The following is a 21,178-nucleotide window of genomic DNA, read 5'->3' on the forward strand; positions in this document are numbered from 1 at the left end:
TTTTTTTCAACAGGAATAGGGGATATTCTTTCTATGGAAAACTCAGGATTGCTTAAATATAGAAGTATGTCATTAGCATTTAATTTTATTTTGTGATTGTTTGATCTGCATTAATCCCCTCTACAGTGGTATCTTCTCTAATGGCCTGTGCCAAGGGCTCCATCGCCAGAGCAAATAACTATGGGGACATAGGGCAACCTTGCCTTGTTCCTCTGCCCAGTGAAAAGAATGGAGAATGAGTGCCATTGGTCAAGACAGAGGCTCGTGGAGAGAAACAGAGCCATCTTATAAGATTGTTACCAAGGTTAAATTTGTCTAAAACCTGGAAAAGTTAGGGCCACTCTATCCTGTCAAAAGCCTTTTCCGCGTTGAGAGACATCACCAGTGATTCACCCTAAATATTTTGCCCATGCTGTATAACATTCAATAAGCATAGAATATTATTACAGGAATTTCAGACTGGAATAAAACCAGTATGAGCAGGATGAGCATTCTTCTGCTGGCCTTTTTTGTTGCTGTTGTTTTGTTTTGTTTTTAGAACTAACAATATATTAGCCCCTAACACTGAATGTGGCAAGCTGCCCATGTCAAAAGAGTGAGACAGTGTTCTACGTAAAAGAAGGACTAGAAGATCTTTGAATTCTTTATACACTGACTAAAATTATAAATGCAACACTTTTGTTTTTGCCCCCACGTTTTTTTTTTTCTTTATAATTTTTATATAATTCGAAAGTCTTCTCCAACTTTCACCAGGTTGTCTGAAAGTAAAATGTTGATATTACATATACTTACTTTTGATTTTATATATATAAACGTATTTAAAAAAAGTGTACAGTATGTATTTTTGTACTTGTTATACATGTTTTATTTCTTTTTTTAAAACAGAGAAAGGAAACCAATATGTTTGAGCTGTAAAGCCTCATTAAATGCCTCTTTCCCAAATCGAGTTAGTATTTCAAAAACTGCAAATATCAAATAACATGACATAAAATAAATCATTTAAATCCAAATATATGAATATTATAAACACATTACCAAGATCACACAGCACAAGTAATATACAAAATGGTAAAATCAACTATATATTGGATATTTCTTTATAAAGAAAACAATCCCTCGAGAACCTGCTCCAATAATTTTTCTTCCTTATGGAAGGAGATCCATGGGATATGCTGCTGAAATGGCCAAGAGCCAAACCAAGTGGGTATGGCACATCCATATCTCTATAAATGCTCATCTGAACATTTAATATCAACACTGAATTCTTGCAGTCCAGTTCACACAGCTGTTCTTCATACTTCATCGTCATCCATTCTGAAGCTTGTAACAACAGCCTGTCATGCTCAGTTTAGGCTCACACTCTGTACATGAGCAAAAGAGTAATAAAGCTAGGGTGTATGTGTACTTGTTTATGGCTGCATTCCAAATCACATACTATATCTGTCCTGAATCCTAAGTCCCAAATCATAATACTTGAAAACAGTATAAAATTAGCACCAAGGGTGCCCTGACTGCATATTATTTCTAGTGGATTTTCAAAGTATGCATCAGTGCATACTTTGTTTTATAATTGCCCACAAACCCATGGAAACAGAGGCAATCACATTCAAGTCTTTCAGCTGTAGAGCATATGCCACAGTCAAAACAGCATTTTTTTAAATGTATGAAACTGAAAGTTAGGTAGCTAGAATAATTAAGCTACATGTGAATGCCAACAGCTTTTAAGAACAGCATAAGCATTTGCATTGGGAAGCAGCCAACACAGTCCCATGATTTATTATTATTTTTTTTTAATTTGTGTAAATTCATAAGATCAAAAAGCCCCTCTTATGGATAAGTTTAGGAGTTGACTTTCCTGGTCATGTTTTACCTACACATATGTTGTTAATAAATCATAAGTCAGATCAAACAAATTTATACAAAATTTCTAACTTTTACAATACCTAGGAATTCTGATGACATCGGGTTGGACAAAACCTATGTTTGTATGTGTTGTGAATTTGGAGTATGTGTGAGTCTGTAATATGTGAGTAGGCTGCATGTGGGTATGCTGTGCTTGATGATACCACTTGATTGTTACTTTTTTGCTTTGACAGGTGTAGTGTTCGAGTCTACTTTGTGAGCATGATCATGTATTGGAGCCTTTAGTACATGGCATCTTCATACATATCCGTTCTAAGGCATAACAAGATTCCTCCACCCAGCATGAAGATGGTGGCGCCCCAACCCAACCCATAGCCCCAGTTGAACTCATGATATGTTTGCAAGACTTTGCCATCAATGAATTTGATTGGGTAGAGAACCAGAGCACACGCCTGGACGACCACTGTAAGAGAAAAAGACAATGTATTAGAATACATGAACAACACAGGTATAAATAATGAGAGATTTAAAAGTCACTCTACCCCAGTTAAAGGACTAGTTCACCCAATAATGAATAGATAATATATATAACATATAATATATAATAGTGGGTTAAGATGAGCCATTTTTTTTACTTGATCCTCAAGATAAGGGAAAATGAGGCAGAAGTACAATTAAAGTATCTAAAAATATTGGTTTAAATGAGTCTACTCCACCAAGCTACTGTTATAAGCATGACCCCCTGTCAGATTGGTCGTGGCGGTGGTGTTGCAATAATAATACAGTGATATTCTCAATGTTACTTAGAGAAAACGTGTTAATGTAACACTGTCAGATATGCAAAAGAAATCTCTCCCATCTCTTGCTCTGGCTACTGTGTAAAGACCACCAGGTCTAAAAGGATTTGGAGTTTTCCTCTCAGACCTATTGGTTAATATTGCTAAAGCGCTAACTCTCGAAGACTTTAACATTCACGTTGATAATACAAATGATGCATTAGGACTTGTGTTTACGGACTTAATAAACTCTTTTGGAGTCAAACTCACCAGGCACACTCATCATTTTAATCAAATGCTAGATTTAAGTATATTGTATGGAATTGATCTTACTGATATAGCTATTGAACCCCAAAGTGATGATGTTACTGACCACTACCTTGTATTGTGCATGTTGCGTATTACTGATATTAACTATAGGGCTCTGCGTTATCATCCAGGTAGAACTATTGTGCCAACCACCAAAGTTAGATTCACAATTAACCTGCCTGATTTCTCTCAACTGCTCTGTGCACCCATAAATACACATGGACTAGACAAAATGACTAGCAATATGGGCACTATCTTCGCTAATACATTAGAAGTTGTTGCAGGTTCTCCAAAATGCAGCTGCTAGAGTCCTTTCCAGGTCAAGAAAATATGATCATATTACCCCAATTTTACAGTCTCTGCACTGCCTACTTAAGTTCCGTATAAGTTACAAAATAGTGCTACTTACTTAAAAGGCCCTTAATGGTTTAGCTCCTGCCTACCTAACTATTCTTCGGTAACACTAGTATAGGGAACAGTTCTCAGTATTAATTAGTTGCTTATTAGCATACCTATTATTAACATATTGGCTGTCAATTGTGCTTATAAAGCATATATTCTACATCCCTAATCCTACTCAATGCCTAAACTTAACAACTACCTTACTAACTATTAATAAGCAGCAAATTAGGAGTTTATTTAGGCAAAAGTCTTAGTTAATGGTTTGTTAATGGCGAGAAGTGGACCTTAAAATAAAGTGTGACCTAGTCTTCCATCATGCTTCCCTAAGGTTGAACAACTCTGGACTCTTGGTAGCACCTAGGATAGCAAAGTCCACTAAGGAAGGTAGAGCTTTTTGTGCATTTGGCTTCCAAACCAGGTTTTAGACACACTCTGTTTAAATCTAGATTAAAGACACTTTTCTTTAGCCAAGCATTCACATAATATATCTCATAACCTTGTACTTCAGTTATATCTGATCAAATGCACATTATCATTCTTTTGCTTGGGTTGAACACACAATTTTTGCTTGGTTGGAACAGTCTCTATTGTCTCTATTTGCTTCTCTGTTCCTGCCACGGGACTGGCATCCTGAGGTAACTAAGATTTACTCAAGCTTCAATCTGGATCCAACCATTACAAAAATCTGAGATGAACAAACACCTGAGAAGAGATAATGCCAACCCCTCAGAGGACCTCAGATCATGCCAACCCTGAAACGACATACAAAACTACCAAATTTTGCTTTCCAAAGTTTGTTCAAAACATATGATCATTGCTGTTAATAGTGTTCACCGTCTTTTTGATGTCATTAACTAACTGTATGATTTTTACTGTACATTTTTGCCATATGGACTTCAACTTGACAGTCACCACTGCCAAGCTACTGCTAAATATAATGTAGAACCTTTAATTTTCCCGAAAAGCTGCTTTGCAATGATTTGTATCATAAAAAGCACAACACAGATAAACTTAAACTGAATTTGAATAGTCATTGGTCTCAAACTCAATGCCTGGAGGGCCACAGCTATGCACAGTTTAGCTCCAACCCTAATCAAACACACCTGATCCATCTAATCAAGGTCTTCAGGATTAGTGCTCCCTTCATGCCATGTCGTAATTACCGTAATTCCGAGATGACAACATGTGACATTTTACTCATAGCTTTCCATGTTGTCGGACTCAGAGGTAGCGCCTAAGTAGCGCCAAAACGTACTTGACAGCGGTCATGTGGTACATCTGTAACTGGTTTAAGTGGTAATTCTAAAAACATTCAGAGTTTACAAGTTGTAATTACGAGTTCAGAAACACATGAGGGCTTTGGCGCTGATAGTTTTACCATAGAAACACATAATTCAGATAGAGTAGAATGTCACCTGTTTTCATCTCAGAATTACGGCATGGCGTGAATGCAGCATAGTAGAAACTTCCAAGCAGGTGTGAATTGGAGCTGGTTGGAGCTAAACTCTGCAGAGCTGCAGACCTCCAGGAATTGAGTTTGAGACCTCTGGTCTAGTTTCAATGTAACAAATTTAAGTATGAATTGCTAATCGATTTGTGGGCATCTGGTGCAACTGAGAGAGCTGTGTGTCATCTGCATGCAATTTTAAAGTCAAAATGAATGTTCTACAAATGTCAAGATTTTATTAAAAAAATCATTGCATTTTTGGGCAGTCTCACCACATGACATTTTACAACCTGAACTGACCTTGCATTATCATAAAAAGGTCTTATTATTTTTAGTTTAAAGGTGAAGCTTGTTCAACTTATTTATTCATTCATTCATGTATCTATCTATGCATGCATGCATACTTGTATGTATGTGTGTATGTATGTATGTATGTCAAAATACAGGGGTTGGACAGTGAAACTGAAACACCTTGGTTTAGACCACAATTAGTATGCCGTTTGGCCTCCTTTTGCAGCCAATACAGCATTATTTCATCTTGGGAATGACAAATACAAGTGCTGCACAGTAGCCAGAAGGATTTTGAGCCATTCCTTTTGCAGAACAGTGGCCAGGTCACTATGTGATGTTGGTGTATGAAAACATTTCCTGACTCGCTCCTCCAAAACACCCCAAAGTGGCTCAATAATATTCAGATCTGGTGACTGTGCAGGCCATGGGAGATGTTTAACTTTACTTTCATGTTCATCAAATCACTCTTGTCACCAGTCTTGCTGTGTGTATTGGTGCATTATCATCCTAATACACGGCACCACCTTCAGGGTACAATGTTTGAGCTATTGGGTGCACAAAGTCAACCTTCACACTCTGCTCTTATTGGTGGAATGTGCGATCAGTAAAGACTGGCCACCAGGCTGCATAAATATAGCCATGAAACCTCCAACACTATATTGGCCAGTGTTTCAGTTTCATTGTCCAACCCCTGTACATTCTTTTAATACATTCTCTTAGTTTGTTTACTGACTAAAGTATGCCATTCATGGGTTTATCTTCTCTAAAAGTGTAAACATTGAGACCATCAAAACATTTAGAGGGCCACGGTCCTTCTCTTTTCAGCTCAAGCTATAGCAAGATTTTATAGCGGGCTGTAGTTTGTAGCACTTTACCAGGCAAAGCCAGAGCCTGTTTAACCAGTAGGGACCATCGATGACACGTTAATCCCAAAGTATACATAGTTTTGTACATGTATGCTAGCATATGCATGCAGTTGAATGCGTAGCTTTTCAAAGTATACTCCATTTGATAGTGTGTGCGAACGCAGGCGGTTGACACGTGTTTTAGCAAGCTTCATCTTTGTCCAGCATCTGCATTTACAAGTTATAAAACAAAGTACAAGCAAACACACCTACCTAGCATTCAACTCCACAACATATAACATTAAAAACCACTACAAATATAACACAAGTCTGAACGAGTGCAACAAGACATATAAAGAAGCACTTACATCCTAACATCTCCTCCCTGGTGCAATCAGAACCAGATGGAATAATCCACCATGATGCAAATGCTAGGTTTAAATATGGCTTCTTTCCAAATGCACAAGTTTGACAAGTGAGAGGTGAACCACCAGGTATGTACAGCGATTTGAAATAAAGTGCAATAAAAATGTTATGTATGAAGTATTTGAGTTATTTCTTTGAGTAAAGATGTTGAAACAACCATTATATCACTTTTGAAACAAACATTAAACATTTAAACGAGCCAAACCCTAAACAAACAACAATAAAACTAGCAACTTGGGACAATTAATGCGGTGATACAACACCAAACCCGGAGGTATAAACACAAACTATGTAAAGATGGTATATTTGCCGGCATTTAGTTTGTGTGTATGCACAATGGTGGAAACAGTTTGTGTGTGTAGAGACCCACACTCAGTCCCTTGAATATTAAAGTCCTGGGTCACAGTTAATCTGTGACACACATACTATTTTGTTGATGAAATTTGTGTCATGCACACTGTATGTGTGTGACGGGTCTAGTGACAGATCCGGAGACGTTAGATCCATGTGCGACATCTTTAATGAACAATGAGAGTGGTACACCAGGCAGAGTTCAAAAGCCAGCAAACGGGAACAACAAAGGTAATCCAAGAATAACCGTAAATCCAGGCAGTAGGTCGGGGCAGGCAGCAAGAATCAAACACGATAACAAACAGTCCAGTCGGTAACAGGCAATCAGAAATACAAGGGAAAACGCTCGGAATTGCTAGACAAACTAAACAATACTTCGCGAGGGAACCCGCCGAACTGACGGTCCTAAAATGGCCGCCAGAGGGGAAGTGAACCCGGGTGAACCGGAACCGGAAGCGGGGGGGTCCCAGGTACGGGGTTATGGGAAATGTAGTGAGTCAATAGTCCGGAGACGGTTCCCGCTGACGGCGGTTAGAGGGAGCCACAGAGACCGCTGTCGTAACAGAGCCCCCCCCCTGCGAGCGACTCCTGGCGCGAGGAGGTGCCCGACGCCGGGGTCTACCCCTCCTACGGGGAGCAGGTCGGTCCGGGTGCGCCGAGTGGAAGTCGAGTGTGAGAGAGGGGTCGAGGATATCCTCAGCCGCGACCCAGGACCTCTCTTCGGGGCCGAAGCCCTCCCAGTCTACCAGATACTGGAGGTGACCTCTGCGGCGTCGGGAGTCCAAGATTGCGTTGACCTGATAGGCCTCCTCGCCGTCGATGATTATGGGGGGGAGGTCCCTGTGGTGCGGTCTCGTCTAGGTCCTCCGCTCCTCCCGGCACGTCAGCAGGCTTCAACAGAGAGACATGGAAAGTGGGTGAGATACGATACTCAGGAGGTAGGTCTAATCTGAATGATACGGGTGTAATTTGTTTAGTTATTTTGAAGGGACCCACGTACCTGGGACTTAGTTTCTTGCAGGGAAGGCGGAGACGTAGGTCTCGGGTAGATAGCCATACCCATTGGCCCGGTTCGTAAGGGGGGTTAGGCCGACGCCTGCGGTTGGCCTGGGTCTGGGTACGGCGGACGGCTCTTTGTAGATGAACATGGGCGAGATCCCACGTCTGCTCGCTGTGCTGGAACCAGGAGTTGACTGCTGGTAGATCTGCGGGTTCGCCGGACCAGGGAAGAGTGGCGGCTGGTAGCCCAGGATACATTGGAACGGGGTGAGTTGAGTGGCAGGTTTGAGTAGTGAGTTCTGGGCATATTCGGCCCAGAAGAGGTAGCGGCTCCAGTCCTCCTGTTGGTCGTGGCAGTACGAACGGAGGAAGCGAGTCAACTCCTGGTTCAACCTCTCGACCTGGCCATTGGCCTGAGGGTGGTAGCCCGAGGTGAGGCTCACGTTAACTCCTAGGAAGCGGAAGAAGCAGGCCCAGAGACGAGAAGAGAACTGAGGTCCCCGGTCCGATACTATGTCCTCTGGCAGGCCGTAGAGTCTAAACACCCAGTTACAGAGAATTTCTGCTGTTTCCATGGCGGTGGGGAGTTTAGCGAGGGGAATGAGTCGGCAGCCTTTGGAGAACCGGTCAATAACAGAGAGGATGGCGGTGTAACCGTTGGAGGGAGGCAGATCCGTGATAAAGTCCACAGCGATGTGTGACCAGGGGCGTCGCGGTACGGGCAAGGGCTGGAGCAGCCCAGCGGGCAGACGGCGGGGAACCTTGGAAACATTGCAAGTCGTGCATCTCCTGATGAACTCTACGGTGTCTGCACGTTGAGTGGGCCACCAGAACTTGTTGGACAGCAGCTGTAGTGTGGCCTCGATCCCTGGGTGACCTGAGCTGGGGGTAGTATGTACCTCCGTAAGGATCCGGGGTCGAAGGGTGCGTGGAACATAAACGAGGTGGCCTGGACAATCGGCTGGTGTAGGGTCCAGAGCCTGGGCCTCTGTTATCTCACTCATGATATCCCAGGTTACCGGTGCGACGAGAACGGTGGGGGTAGGATGGTCTCCGACGATTTGACTGGCTGGTCGGGCTCTTGCTGTCGGGAGAGCGCGTCTGCTTTGGTGTTCAAGGAGCCGGGACGATAAGTAACTTGAAAGTTGAAACGTGAGAAGAACAGAGCCCACCGAGCCTGGCGGTGGTTGAGCAGCCTGGCCGAGCGGAGGTATTCTAAGTTCTTATGGTCGGTTAGCACCGTGAAGGGGTGCTTAGCGCCCTCTAGCCAGTGCCGCCACTCCTCGAGGGCCAGCTTGATTGCCAGAAGCTCACGATTGCCCACATCATAATTTCTCTCGGCTGGACTCAACTTGTGCGAAAAATAGGCGCAGGGGAACATTTTCGGAGGTTCTCCTTGACGCTGGGAGAGCACAGCTCCAACACCCGTGCTAGAGGCGTCCACCTCCACGAGGAAAGGCCTTTCGGGGTCCGGATGATGGAGAATGGGTGCTGAGGTGAACCTCTGACGGAGGTCGTTGAAGGCCTGGAGTGCCGGTTCGGACCAGGTGAGACGTGTGGTTCCCTTTTTACCATGGCCGTGAGTGGGGCGGCTACGGTACTGAAATGGCGAATGAAACGCCGGTAGAAGTTCGAGAACCCCAGGAAGCGTTGGAGTTCCTTGAGCGTGGCAGGGCGAGGCCAGTTCAGTACCGCGTTCACCTTCCGTTCGTCCATAGAAACCCCCTCGGGGCTGATGACATAGCCGAGGAAGGAGATCTTTTCCAAGTGGAACTCGCACTTTTCCTCCTTTGCGTAGAGCTGATGAGCAATGAGACGCTGCAGCACCGCCCGGACGTGAGTGACATGTTCCGAGTAGTTGTTGGAAAAAATGAGGATGTCGTCTATGTAGATGATCACCCAGCGGTTTAGCATGTCTCTGAACACCTCATTAACGAAAGCCTGGAAGATCGACGGACTATTGGCTAGCCCGAAGGGCATCACCGTATATTCATAGTGGCCTGAGGTTGTGGAGAAGGCGGTCTTCCACTCATCCCCCGCACGAATACGAATGAGGTTGTAAGCGGATCGCAGGTCCAGCTTTGTGAAAACCTTGGCCTTGCGTAACTGTTCAAGGGAGGCGGGGACGAGCGGGAGTGGGTATCTATATTTGATGGTGATATCGTTGAGACCTCGATAATCGATGCACGGACGGAGACCCCGTCCTTCTTCTTGACAAAGAAGAAGCCCGCCGAGGCGGGTGAGGTAGAAGGTCTTATGAAGCCCTTGACTAGTTCCTCCTGAATGTAGGTGTTCATGGCTGCTGTTTCCGCCTGAGACAATGGGAAGATGCGCCCTCTAGGTGGAGTAGTTCCGGGGATCAGGTCGATGGCGCAGTCCCCAGGCCGATGGGGAGGTAACTGAGTGGCCTTGATGCGGCTGAAGGCCTCGAGAAGATCCTGATACTCGAGGGGAACGGTTCTTCGGGATGGTTGAGGTGACGTCTCAGGCTGGAGACAGTGTTCCGTGCAGTAGGGTGACCAATTGGAGATGGAGCGATCCGCCCAGGTGATGGTAGGGCCATGACGGTCGAGCCAAGGGTATCCTAATATGACAGGTGAGTGAGGTGATGTGATGACGAAGAACCGAATTATTTCATGATGGTGGGGTCCGATCTGGAGGGTGAGGTCCTGAGTGGTGTGGTGGATCTTGCCGGAGCCTAGCGGTCGCCCGTCGAGGGCGGCCACTGTGACATGTGAGGAACAAGAGGAGACAGGGATTCGATTAGCAGTGACGAAAGCAGCATCAATGAAGTTACCCGCAGCCCCAGAGTCAATCAAAGCAGTGGTCTTGAGAGTAACATTCCCTGCCCTCAGCATGACTGGTATCTCACAACGTTTGAGAGAAAGTTCCTCCGTACTCACCGAGGCTGGCTGGCGTGGCGGGCGCGTGGGGCAGTTGGCTCGGATGTGTCCTGGTTGTCCGCAATACAAGCAGAGATTACCGCGGAGACGCCTCTCTCTCTCCTCCAGTGATAGCTTCGTTGCGCCAATCTGCATAGGTTCGGGCGCCGCCTCGGCAACGGGCGCAGCCTGCGGGATGGGTACGAGCAGCCTACCAGGCCTGCGAGCCCGCATGACGTTATCCACCCTGATCGAGAGATCGATGTACTGTTCACAGGAGAGACCCTCGTCCCGACACGCCAACTCCACCTGCAGATCCGGATTGAGTCCCCTTCGATAGTGCAGCTTCAAAGGGCCATCGTTCCAGCCGCTCTGGGCCGCGAGGGTTCGGAAACTCAGGGCGTAATCCGCTGCGGTTCTCCGGCCCTGTCGCAGCGTCAGGATCTGCTCCCCCGCCTCTCCATCCTCCGTGCACGGCTGAAAGACCTCCTTGAAGCGTTGCAGGAAAGCGGAAAACGAAGGGAAGGTAGGCTGGTCTAAGCGCCACACCGCCGTGGCCCACTCCAGTGCTCTTCCTATGAGCAGCGAACACACAAACGCGATTTTACTCTCGTCGGTGGGGAGAGATGTGGCTGTTGACCAACGAAGAGGGAGCATTGGAGAAGGAAGCCCTTACATTTCGTGGGAGACCCGTCGAATTTCTCGGGAAACGCCAGGCGAGGGCTGGCGGCGGCCGGTGGTGCCGTCGGAGGTGATGTTGGGGGCGCTGGTGGTGAGGACGCTGGCGGAATCAGCTGGAGTCCCTGCAGCGCTTGCACGAGCTGTCCTGTCAGGTCGGTCAGACGGTCCAGCTGTTGTTGGTGTATTTGCAACGTTGAGGCTTGAGCGGACAATTCCGTAGCGATCTGTTGTACCGCCGTGGGGTTCACGGATGACGTTGTCGGAGAAGTCGCTGGATCCTGAGGTGGCGAAGTATTCTGTGACGGGTCTAGTGACAGATCCGGAGACGTTAGATCCATGTGCGACATCTTTAATGAACAATGAGAGTGGTACACCAGGCAGAGTTCAAAAGCCAGCAAATGGGAACAACAAAGGTAATCCAAGAATAACCGTAAATCCAGGCAGTAGGTCGGGGCAGGCAGCAAGAATCAAACACGATAACAAACAGTCCAGTCGGTAACAGGCAATCAGAAATACAAGGGAAAACGCTCGGAATTGCTAGACAAACTAAACAATACTTCGCGAGGGAACCCGCCGAACTGACGGTCCTAAAATGGCCGCCAGAGGGGAAGTGAACCCGGGTGAACCGGAACCGGAAGCGGGGGGTCCCAGGTACGGGGTTATGGGAAATGTAGTGAGTCAATAGTCCGGAGACGGTTCCCGCTGACGGCGGTTAGAGGGAGCCACAGAGACCGCTGTCGTAACAATGTGGACCCTTGTGTACGCATAAAAAACAAGGTCACTAAGTGTGCAAGCCAAAATTCAAAGACAAAATATGCAGACAATGTGATAAAAAATGGGGTAAACATTGACAGAGGTTTAACAAGATGGAGTTACTTAATGGTATGTTTGGGCTTTAATCGAGATGCTGAATTCGCAGTGTTTCTTCTTGACAGATAAGCTAAAGTCAAATTTTTGCCACATGTTAACTCTTTACTTTCAAGCCTCAGATAACGGTAATGATTAGGGTGTGGTGAGTGTACTGGAAGTAAAATAATGATGTAATATGTATGAATCAGAAAAGCATGGTGCATGCTAATTGGGGAAACAAAAAACAAAACAAAACAAAACAAAACAAAACAAAACAAACAAACAAACAAACAAAAAGACAGTGCTTGCATTTTAATCCCCTGTATTTTCAGGGCTTGCATTTTTAGGGGCTACAATGTTGTATTTTGCAATGCAAAATTTGCTTCCACAACATTGCTCATCCGGGAACTGCAGGATTAGCAGTACTAGATGACCTAGATGAGATAGATGACCTCCATCTGCTGTTAGTCAGCTCACCAGCAGGTAATGAAAGCACGGGTGTTGACGAAGACCAAAGCAACAGGTAGAGTAAGGGTATGTCTCAATCAGCTCAGTTTTTGACTCTACTAAAGTAACAAAACTAGTGATCGACCGATATTGATTTTTTATTACCCATACCGATACTGATTATTTGCATAATTATGTGCCCGATAACCGATATGCAGAACCGATATTTATTTACTGTTATAAAGTAAATCAGTGACTGAGTAAAGTAAGTCCATACTTCACTTTGGTTTTTCCTCCTTTAAGTCATGCTACAAAGGGTTGAAAATTAGCATACAACAAACAAACATAACACATAAAACATGGTATTTTATTGTATTTCTCAACTGGCATGTTATATCAGAATTACTAATATTGTTTTAGTCGTTCTATTCTGAAATGCCTGCTGACAGCACGGTTTATCTATGCATTTACATAGAAGTATACTCAAACTGTGATCGCTGGCAAAGATAATACATAATTTCCATAGGGTTGTACATATTTAGAAGTGTATTAGAAAAATAATGGTTATATAGTACGTTATAGTACAAGTTGAGGGTGTTTTAAACAAGTGAATTTTGTTAAAAGTTACATGCATTGGCCGTCAGAGCATCAACCCGGTGAGTGAACTTAGAGCCCTGCATTTCACCCCAAGCCTGATGGGCCCCGACTTTTTTACGTCCCTAGGGCCGGGCTTCGGGATAATATTCACGTCATAGCTCAGATGCGGGCCGGGCTTCGGGTCTGTTTTATGCTTCTTCTTATTTTTATACGTTTGACATGCACAATTTATGGTGATGAAAAAATTCCGCGCTGGTGAAAACAACACAAAACTTCACTTTCACTTTTGAGACCAGCTCGGAAGGCGTTTAGCGTCTCCATCAGCAGCATCAGCGAGCGCGCCTTCAGCGCAGCGGGGAGAGATTCGCGTTCAAGTGCGCGCAATAGGCTAAAGCTTGCTGCAAAGCAAAAGTAATTACCATGAATGTGTCGAGGGGAAAATAGTAAGGAGATTTTTTAGATTTATTTATAAACTAGTGTTTTGATTTCAGGAAAAAAAATGCCGATCCGGACTCGCCATCTTCTCTTTGAACGCGCCTTTAAAAAACATCATTACAGGTTACATAATGAAAGAGTTTTTGTTTTCGATTTGATTTATTTCGTTAAGTAATAATTTTGAGCTTTCTATAGGTATATTTATCATGTCTGTGCGGTTTGTATTCGCTGAGTTTCGGTTTATTTTTGTGAAGCGCTCCTGTTGAGACAACAGAAAGCGCATAATGATTGTTTTATAAAAGCACCGTTTGCAACGTTTTGTTGATATTGTGAGTACACACAAACAAAAGTAGACCCTTTACAGTTCCGAATGATGTATTACTCTACCTTTATGACCAAAAATGACGGAATAATCAAATAGTTTCCACTGAAAGAGATGTGATCGCGCTGGCGCCTCCGTGTCCTGTAAGCAGCTTTAGCTTCCACTCTCCGCACAAAGCATTGGGTATGTGCCTAATAGCGCACATTTATCCAAGTTTAACATTGAAACTCACATTGCTTTATACTTTAACTCTTTTAGACCTATATCTATAGATTTTATTTAAGGCAAGGATTATTAAGTGAGTGAGTTCAAGCTATTTCTCATGACGGTTTAAGCTTATATGTGACTTCATAAGACTATAATGAACATACAACAGACAGAGAATTAAATTCAGCGCTTTCATTTCCAACATGTGCTCATTAATGGCTGTGTATTATTTAATTCAGGCAAAGTTATGTTTATTGGGACAGGACTTGAATAAATTTACGTGACTGTAAATTTAAATTTTTTACTGTAAGTTCTAACCAAAAGGGGTTAGAGTCAGAGATCAAACATTCTACCTATTCTAAAAAGCCTCGGCAACCATCAAAAAAAAAAAAAAAAAAAAAAAAAGTGTATGATCAACGGTATAATAAAAGCCATATAAACATATTGGAGATGCATTTGAGAGATGGAGACAGCTTAAAACAGACAAAGGTTTCAAAACGAATGCTGACTTGGCTAATTTTCTCCTTGGCAGGTAAATAATTATTTACCTGCAACTGAATTAGTTGATGTGGTGAAATTATGCTAATGTACACTGCTAGGTGGACACTTCTGTTATATTCTATATTCTATATTATTTCAGCATAACAGGCTTAACTATGTATGTTTTATGCATAAGTCATTGAGGCAGTCTTGTTTGAGACTAGTATTTATAGTATTTTACAACTCACAATGAATAACAGTCTAGATTATGGTTTCAAATACAGTAATCAACATTTGAAGTGGATTAAGTCCAAAGTTGTCCTAAGACAAGAATGGGTATTGTTTTTGGTTTTAGGACAACTTTGATGAAATGTTTTGATCCACTTCAAATTTTGACTACTGTATAGTTATCTTTATAGTTATCATTCTTGGTGTGAACGGGCCTTAAGGCAGATGCTTTCCATCATAATGTGCGCTTGTTCCTGTTGGTGTCTTCAATTTGGCAACTTGCCAAAAGTCTGAAAAGTGTGCTGATCAAGAGTCTGAAGCCAACAAGGGTAGGTGAGCCAAAGTACCTCGGACCAGCCACTGTGATTGCAGTAACCAGGACGGGAGTTCTGACGGACTACCAGCCACAGTGGATACACGCATCAAGAGTGAAAAGCAGACATGACATAAGTCTAGCCTAGAGAATCATAAGACGTTGTACTTCCTTATATGGATGTGATGTTTGATCTTTCTGTATTTCTGCTGACAACTAATATTTTTACTTCTCTGTATCTACCATATATATATATTGGAAGCTTCTCTTAATAAAGTACCTTTGAGTGAATTGCACTTCTGTGTGTGGTCATTTCATTCACTGGTCCAGGATCCTGACTCTATTTTCCATCGCTCAACCAAACTGAATCTCAGCAGTTGATTAGATATTATATTCTAACAGTGTGCATCAGGTCTGAGGAGCAGGGGCCGGTGAAAAACCCCTCTCCAACATTTTGAATTTGGACTCCAATACCTTGTTCAACCACTACATACAGCACCTTTAAGTCTCAGCCTTAGACGTCATGCTAGCGTTCTACAGCATTCTACAGAAGTGTGTCATGTTCTTTAACGTTCTATCCGGAAACAAAGATGTCGTGACACCAAACCCCTCATGGAAGAAAAAAAAAATGTCACGTTTAAAACTGTGACAAAGGCACTGGATTTTCCCAAAAGTATTTGAAATATGTTAAGTTAATGGCACAGACAACACCCTATTTTGGGTAAAAATAGGAAAGATAATACTTTTCTATAAAGAAACAGGATTTCCCTGAATTACCATCATTGATATCGTTATCACAGTAAATACCACAAATTATCGTGATAAATTTTTAAGCTCATATCTCCCATCCCTAATCACTCTTCTTACTCTGATGCACCCATCATTCTGCAACAGGGTAAATCTGGACTCATCAGACCACATGACCTTCTTGTATTGCTCCAGAGTCCAATCTGTATGCTCCCTAGCAAATTGAAGCCTTTTTTTCCAATAAGCCTCACTGATAAGTGGTTTTCTTAATGCTACACAGCTGTTTAGTCCCAATCCCTTAAGTTCCCTTCGCATTGCGTGTGTGGAAATGCACTTAATTTCACTATTAAACATAGCCGAGAGCTCTACTGTTTTTTTTTTTTTGTTTTTTTTTATGATTTGATTTAACGTTTAATTGATTGTCGATCACGATCATTTAAGATTTTTTTCTGACCACATTTCTTTCTCGAAGATGATGGTTCCCCACTATCCTTCCAGTTTTTAATAATGCGTTTGACAGTTCTTAACCCAACTTTAGTTGTTTCAGCAATCTCCTTAGATGTTTTCTTTGCTAAATGCATGCCAATAATTTGACCCTTCTAAACACAGATTAACGCAGGATGTGTTATTTAAGAAATGAGAAGCTACTCACTGCACCAGTTAAGGTTAATATAACTTGTTGCCAGCTGAAACATAATCATCCATGCAGTAATTATCCAATGGGAGGCTCTTACCTATTTGTTTAGTTAAATCCAGGTGGTGACTTTTTTCTGTACATAATAAAATGCAATTTTGTGGCAAAAGCATGGAAATTTGTATTTACATGCTTGGTGCAAAATGTGCAATAATGATAATGAGAGTAACACTAATAAGAAGAAATGTTAAAACAGAAGGAGATCATGTCAATCAAATAAATACAGGGCACATTAATGAGAGAAATTGTGCATGGTACCATGCTGCAGGGTCTGGCACAGTATGTGTAGAAGACCTGCCAACATGACACGCATACACAGACTCACACAGAACTCAGTCCCTCAGGGTCTCTTCACACACTTCTGCTTCTCTGTGTGAGACTGAAACAGATTTGTGGTGCTGCTGGGTAATATACCGTAAAGCTCCTATGAATATGCTTCATATAAATAATCAAACAACAACCCTAGAATAACACACTGCTTTTAGACCAGCGACTGACATAGCTTCACACATCTGCACCAGACTGCATTATATGCAGTTGTAATGATTATTACAGCAGAAGTTTTTTAATGTGAAAAAAAGTAATTACTGTGTTACGGTTGCTGGTGCTGGATGGAAGACAGGATACAACGTACGAAACAAATCTTATTTTAATTACTTTCAAGAGGAACAGGCAGGAACACAGAGTGATATCCACACACACAGAAACTCAAATCAACAATAAAGACCGACAAGGAACTCATGACAAAGACAGATTTATAAAGGCAAACTAATAATGACAGACAGGTGAACCAGATAACGTTAACAAGGACTAAACCAAAGTAGACAGATCGACGGGGGGAGACAATGGGAGAAACCAAGAATACAAACAGACAGAACTGTGACATTATGCCCCCCTCGGAATAGGCACGTCCTCGCGCCGTAGAAAACAAAAAACAAAACAGACAAGAGGGGCAAAAAAACAGCAGAAAGACAGAGTCCATGTGGGAGGAGGCTTCGGCGGAGGACGGAACCCCGGGAGGGGGACAAAAAACAGAGAAATAAGGGCAAAAAACAAAGTCCAAGGCGGTGACGATGGTGGGAGGAGCCAGGGAGGAAACAGGAGGGACCCAGAGCAGGAGGAACCTAGCAGGACCCAGAACGCAGCCATGATGACCCACGGTGGAGCCGATGGAGGGAGGAGCCATGGTGAAAGAAGAACTGACGACTCCATGGGGCCGACCGACGGAGGCGGAGCCGCTGGCGGAGGAGCCCGAGGCGGAGACGGAGAGCCGAAGATCCAGGGCGACACCGAGGATCCGGAGGGCCAAGGCGGAGCCCTAGGCTCTGGCGACCAAGGCGTAGGCGGAGATCCGGAGGTCCGCGGCGGAGCCGGAGCGACAGAGGATGGAGGCTGTGCCGGAGGGAGGGAGGAGTCCTTAGGAGCCGATGGGACGGAGTGACGAGGCGCAGCCGGAGGAACAGAGTCCTGAGGTGACGGAGGGACGACGACCGACCAGGGCGGAGCCGGAAAGACGAGGGAGCCCGGTGGAGCTGGTGGACCGATGGGCGACGATGGAGACGAGGGCGCTGAGAGCCGTGGTGGAGCCGCAGGGTCGGAGGGCCGAGGCGGAGTTCTGGACTCTGAGGCTGGAGGCGGAGATGAGGGATCCTCCAGCCCTGACGCCAGGAAAGCTGGCAGACCCGCGGCGAGCCCACTGCACAGGTGGAAGACTGAGGGTGAGCAGAGGGGCTGTCAGGGGACAGCGGTGAGCAGACAGACGTTGACGTAGGCAGAAGAGGGAGGGTGGGTGGGGATTCCATACAGGCCGGCATAACGTGACAGGTAGATATTTCTGTAAAGAAGTCTATTAAATCCCCAGAGTCATTTTCTAGAATTTCCGTAGAAAAATCAATTAAGTCCCCAGAGTTATCTTCCAGCTCACCCCCAGCAGTGGTGCAGCGGGCAGGGCTCTCCATAGCCCTCTCTTGCTCCACGCAGCACTCCACCGTCACGAATGTAGTGGCCGGCTCTCGCACCTGGTCAGATGTGTTAGGCTCTGGCTCTGGCTCTGTCGCTCTTGGCTCTGGCTCTTCATCTGCGGTGGGCTCGGGCTCAAACTCCGCTTGTCGGGGTGATGGTTGGCTGGGTTCTGGGTCTGGAGTGGGGATGACGTCCTCCTCGATGATGTCGATGGTCCACGACGATCCACAGGACGCCAGCACCCACTCGATGTACTCCAGCAGGCTCTCTTGAGGACCCTCCCCAGATAGCAGCGCCTTGGTGGTGGTGTTAAGTCCAGTGTAGTAGAACTTGCATAGGCTGCTATCCGTAAAGTGGGAGTGTTCTGCCAGGAAGATGTAATCACGGGTGTGATCCTCAAGAGAACGTTCCCCCTGCTTCAGGAGGATGAGGAGAACGGTAGGATCCATAAATATAAACAAAAAACAAAAACACTGAGGGAAAAACGGAAAAATAAACGCAGGGGAAGATGCCGGGAAAAACTGTTTAGGTCGGTCTTTCTGTTACGGTTGCTGGTGCTGGATGGAAGACAGGATACAACGTACGAAACAAATCTTATTTTAATTACTTTCAAGAGGAACAGGCAGGAACACAGAGCGATATCCACACACACAGAAACTCAGATCAACAATAAAGACCGACAAGGAACTCATGACAAAGACAGATTTATAAAGGCAAACTAATAATGACAGACAGGTGAACCAGATAACGTTAACAAGGACTAAACCAAAGTAGACAGATCGACGGGGGGAGACAATGGGAGAAACCAAGAATACAAACAGACAGAACTGTGACATACTGTGCCACTAAGATCATCAGATGCATTTAATTAAATACTTAGGTGTTTTCTGAAATCTGAAAACTTATGGCTGGAACAACAATTACAGTACAGCTCTTCACCAGCCTTAATCTGATCACATTCTAAACTATGTTAGTGTCACTGCCCAAACACCTTTGGCTATCATTATAGTAAATGATCACGCTATCTGTGCACTGCTCACCAGCACCACAAAGTGTGAGTAAGCGGTGCAGAGATAGCATGATCATATATTGAAACACTACCCAAAAACTAAATGGATACTGCTGACAGTGTTAAAGAGCAAATATAAATCACAGAAATAAACACGCTTTCCCATCCCTAATATACATATATACAAGTTAGAACAATGGAGAACAAAAATAGTAAAGTGACGTTGTATATTCAGGAGTAAAGTGTCCACCTCATACGTGAATGTAAATGGGAATGCTTCTCGTCTTTTAGCAATAAACAATTACATGAGTTATTGTACTGTACACAATTACAGTACATGAGTTATAATAATGTAAAATTAATTCTTGATTAATTAGCAGAATGTATGGTCCCACTGCATACATTTATTTATTTGGTCACACCTTATTTTAAGGTCCAGTTCTCCTTTAACTATGGACCATTAACTATGGCTTTTGCCTCAGTAAACTCCTAATTTGCTGCTTTTTAATCGTTAGTAAGGTATGTAAGGAATGTTGAATATGGGCATACAGAATAGGTGCTTTATAAGTAGTAATAAACAGCCAATATGTTAATAATAGGCATGCTAATACGTAACTACTTAATAGCGAGAATTGTTCCCTATACTAAATTCTTCCCTATACATTTATTTCAGGTATAATGTAAAACATTATATACACAATTACTATTTTATCAAATGATCAAATTCAATGGTGCGACTCCGCTTGTTTCCTACAGCCCCCTCAAAGTGTAGGTTTATGGGATTTTCTTGTGGGGAAACAATCAAAGGGATCATGAAATTATCAGTTTTAATCATTTGATTTTGTTACCGTGCAATTTCAATTTTTGAGCTGGTTTTCTAATACACAGTATTTGGGCATCACCAGTGACAAAAACATGCACATTTTATTCTCACTTTAATATTTTGTTTGAGACGGTTATTAGTCATACATGAGAGTGTAGTTAATACACACCATAGAACTTAATTTCAAAGAATGAAACAGGTTGGTAACACTTTAAAATAAGGTGCATTAGTTAACATTAGGTAACTATTTTAGTTAAAATGAACTAAAAATGAACTATACTTCTACAGCATTTATTAATATTAGTTAATTTTTAGTTTAAATTAAAAGTTGCATTTGTTAACATTAGTTAATGCACCTTGAATTAACATGGTAACACTTCATTTTAAGGACCAATTCTCCCTATTAACTACTTGCTTATTAAAATGCCTATTACTATCACATTAGCTGTTTATTACTTATGAAGCACATATTAATGGGTAATTCTGCATTTTCATACTTAGATCCCTTAATCCTACCCATACCTAAACTTCACAGCTAATTTATGAGCAACAAATAAGGAGTGTGTTCAGGAAAAACTCTTAATAGTGAAGACAAAGATATAGGTAAACAGGAATCAGTTCCCCAGTTAACTGCTCGAAGTTTAAATGAACTAATAACAATTTGAGCCACTGGTTTATTGAAAGAGCTGTTCTGTCTTTCCAGTTAAGTAAGATGTGTTTCTTTGCTACTGTTAGTGAAATCAATAAAAATGGTGATGAAATTGATTAGAAATCTGCAGTGTAGAAGTGTCTC

General features: G+C 43.4%; 1 protein-coding gene across 1 annotated transcript in view; it reads right to left on the reverse strand.

Annotated features, from left to right (window-relative positions):
* Positions 1 to 826: 826 nt before the first annotated feature.
* The window catches only part of LOC127165735 (transmembrane protein 47-like), a 54,969-nt gene continuing 34,617 nt past the window's right edge, over positions 827 to 21,178 (reverse strand). Inside the window, exon 3 of the mRNA XM_051110619.1 lies at positions 827 to 2,326. Within this exon, the coding sequence (XP_050966576.1) occupies positions 2,145 to 2,326 (182 nt within the window). The 3' untranslated portion in view covers positions 827 to 2,144. The remainder of the gene's footprint in view (positions 2,327 to 21,178) is intronic.

The sequence above is a fragment of the Labeo rohita genome, chromosome 5 (assembly GCF_022985175.1).
Source record: "Labeo rohita strain BAU-BD-2019 chromosome 5, IGBB_LRoh.1.0, whole genome shotgun sequence".
NCBI classification, from domain to species: domain Eukaryota; kingdom Metazoa; phylum Chordata; class Actinopteri; order Cypriniformes; family Cyprinidae; genus Labeo; species Labeo rohita.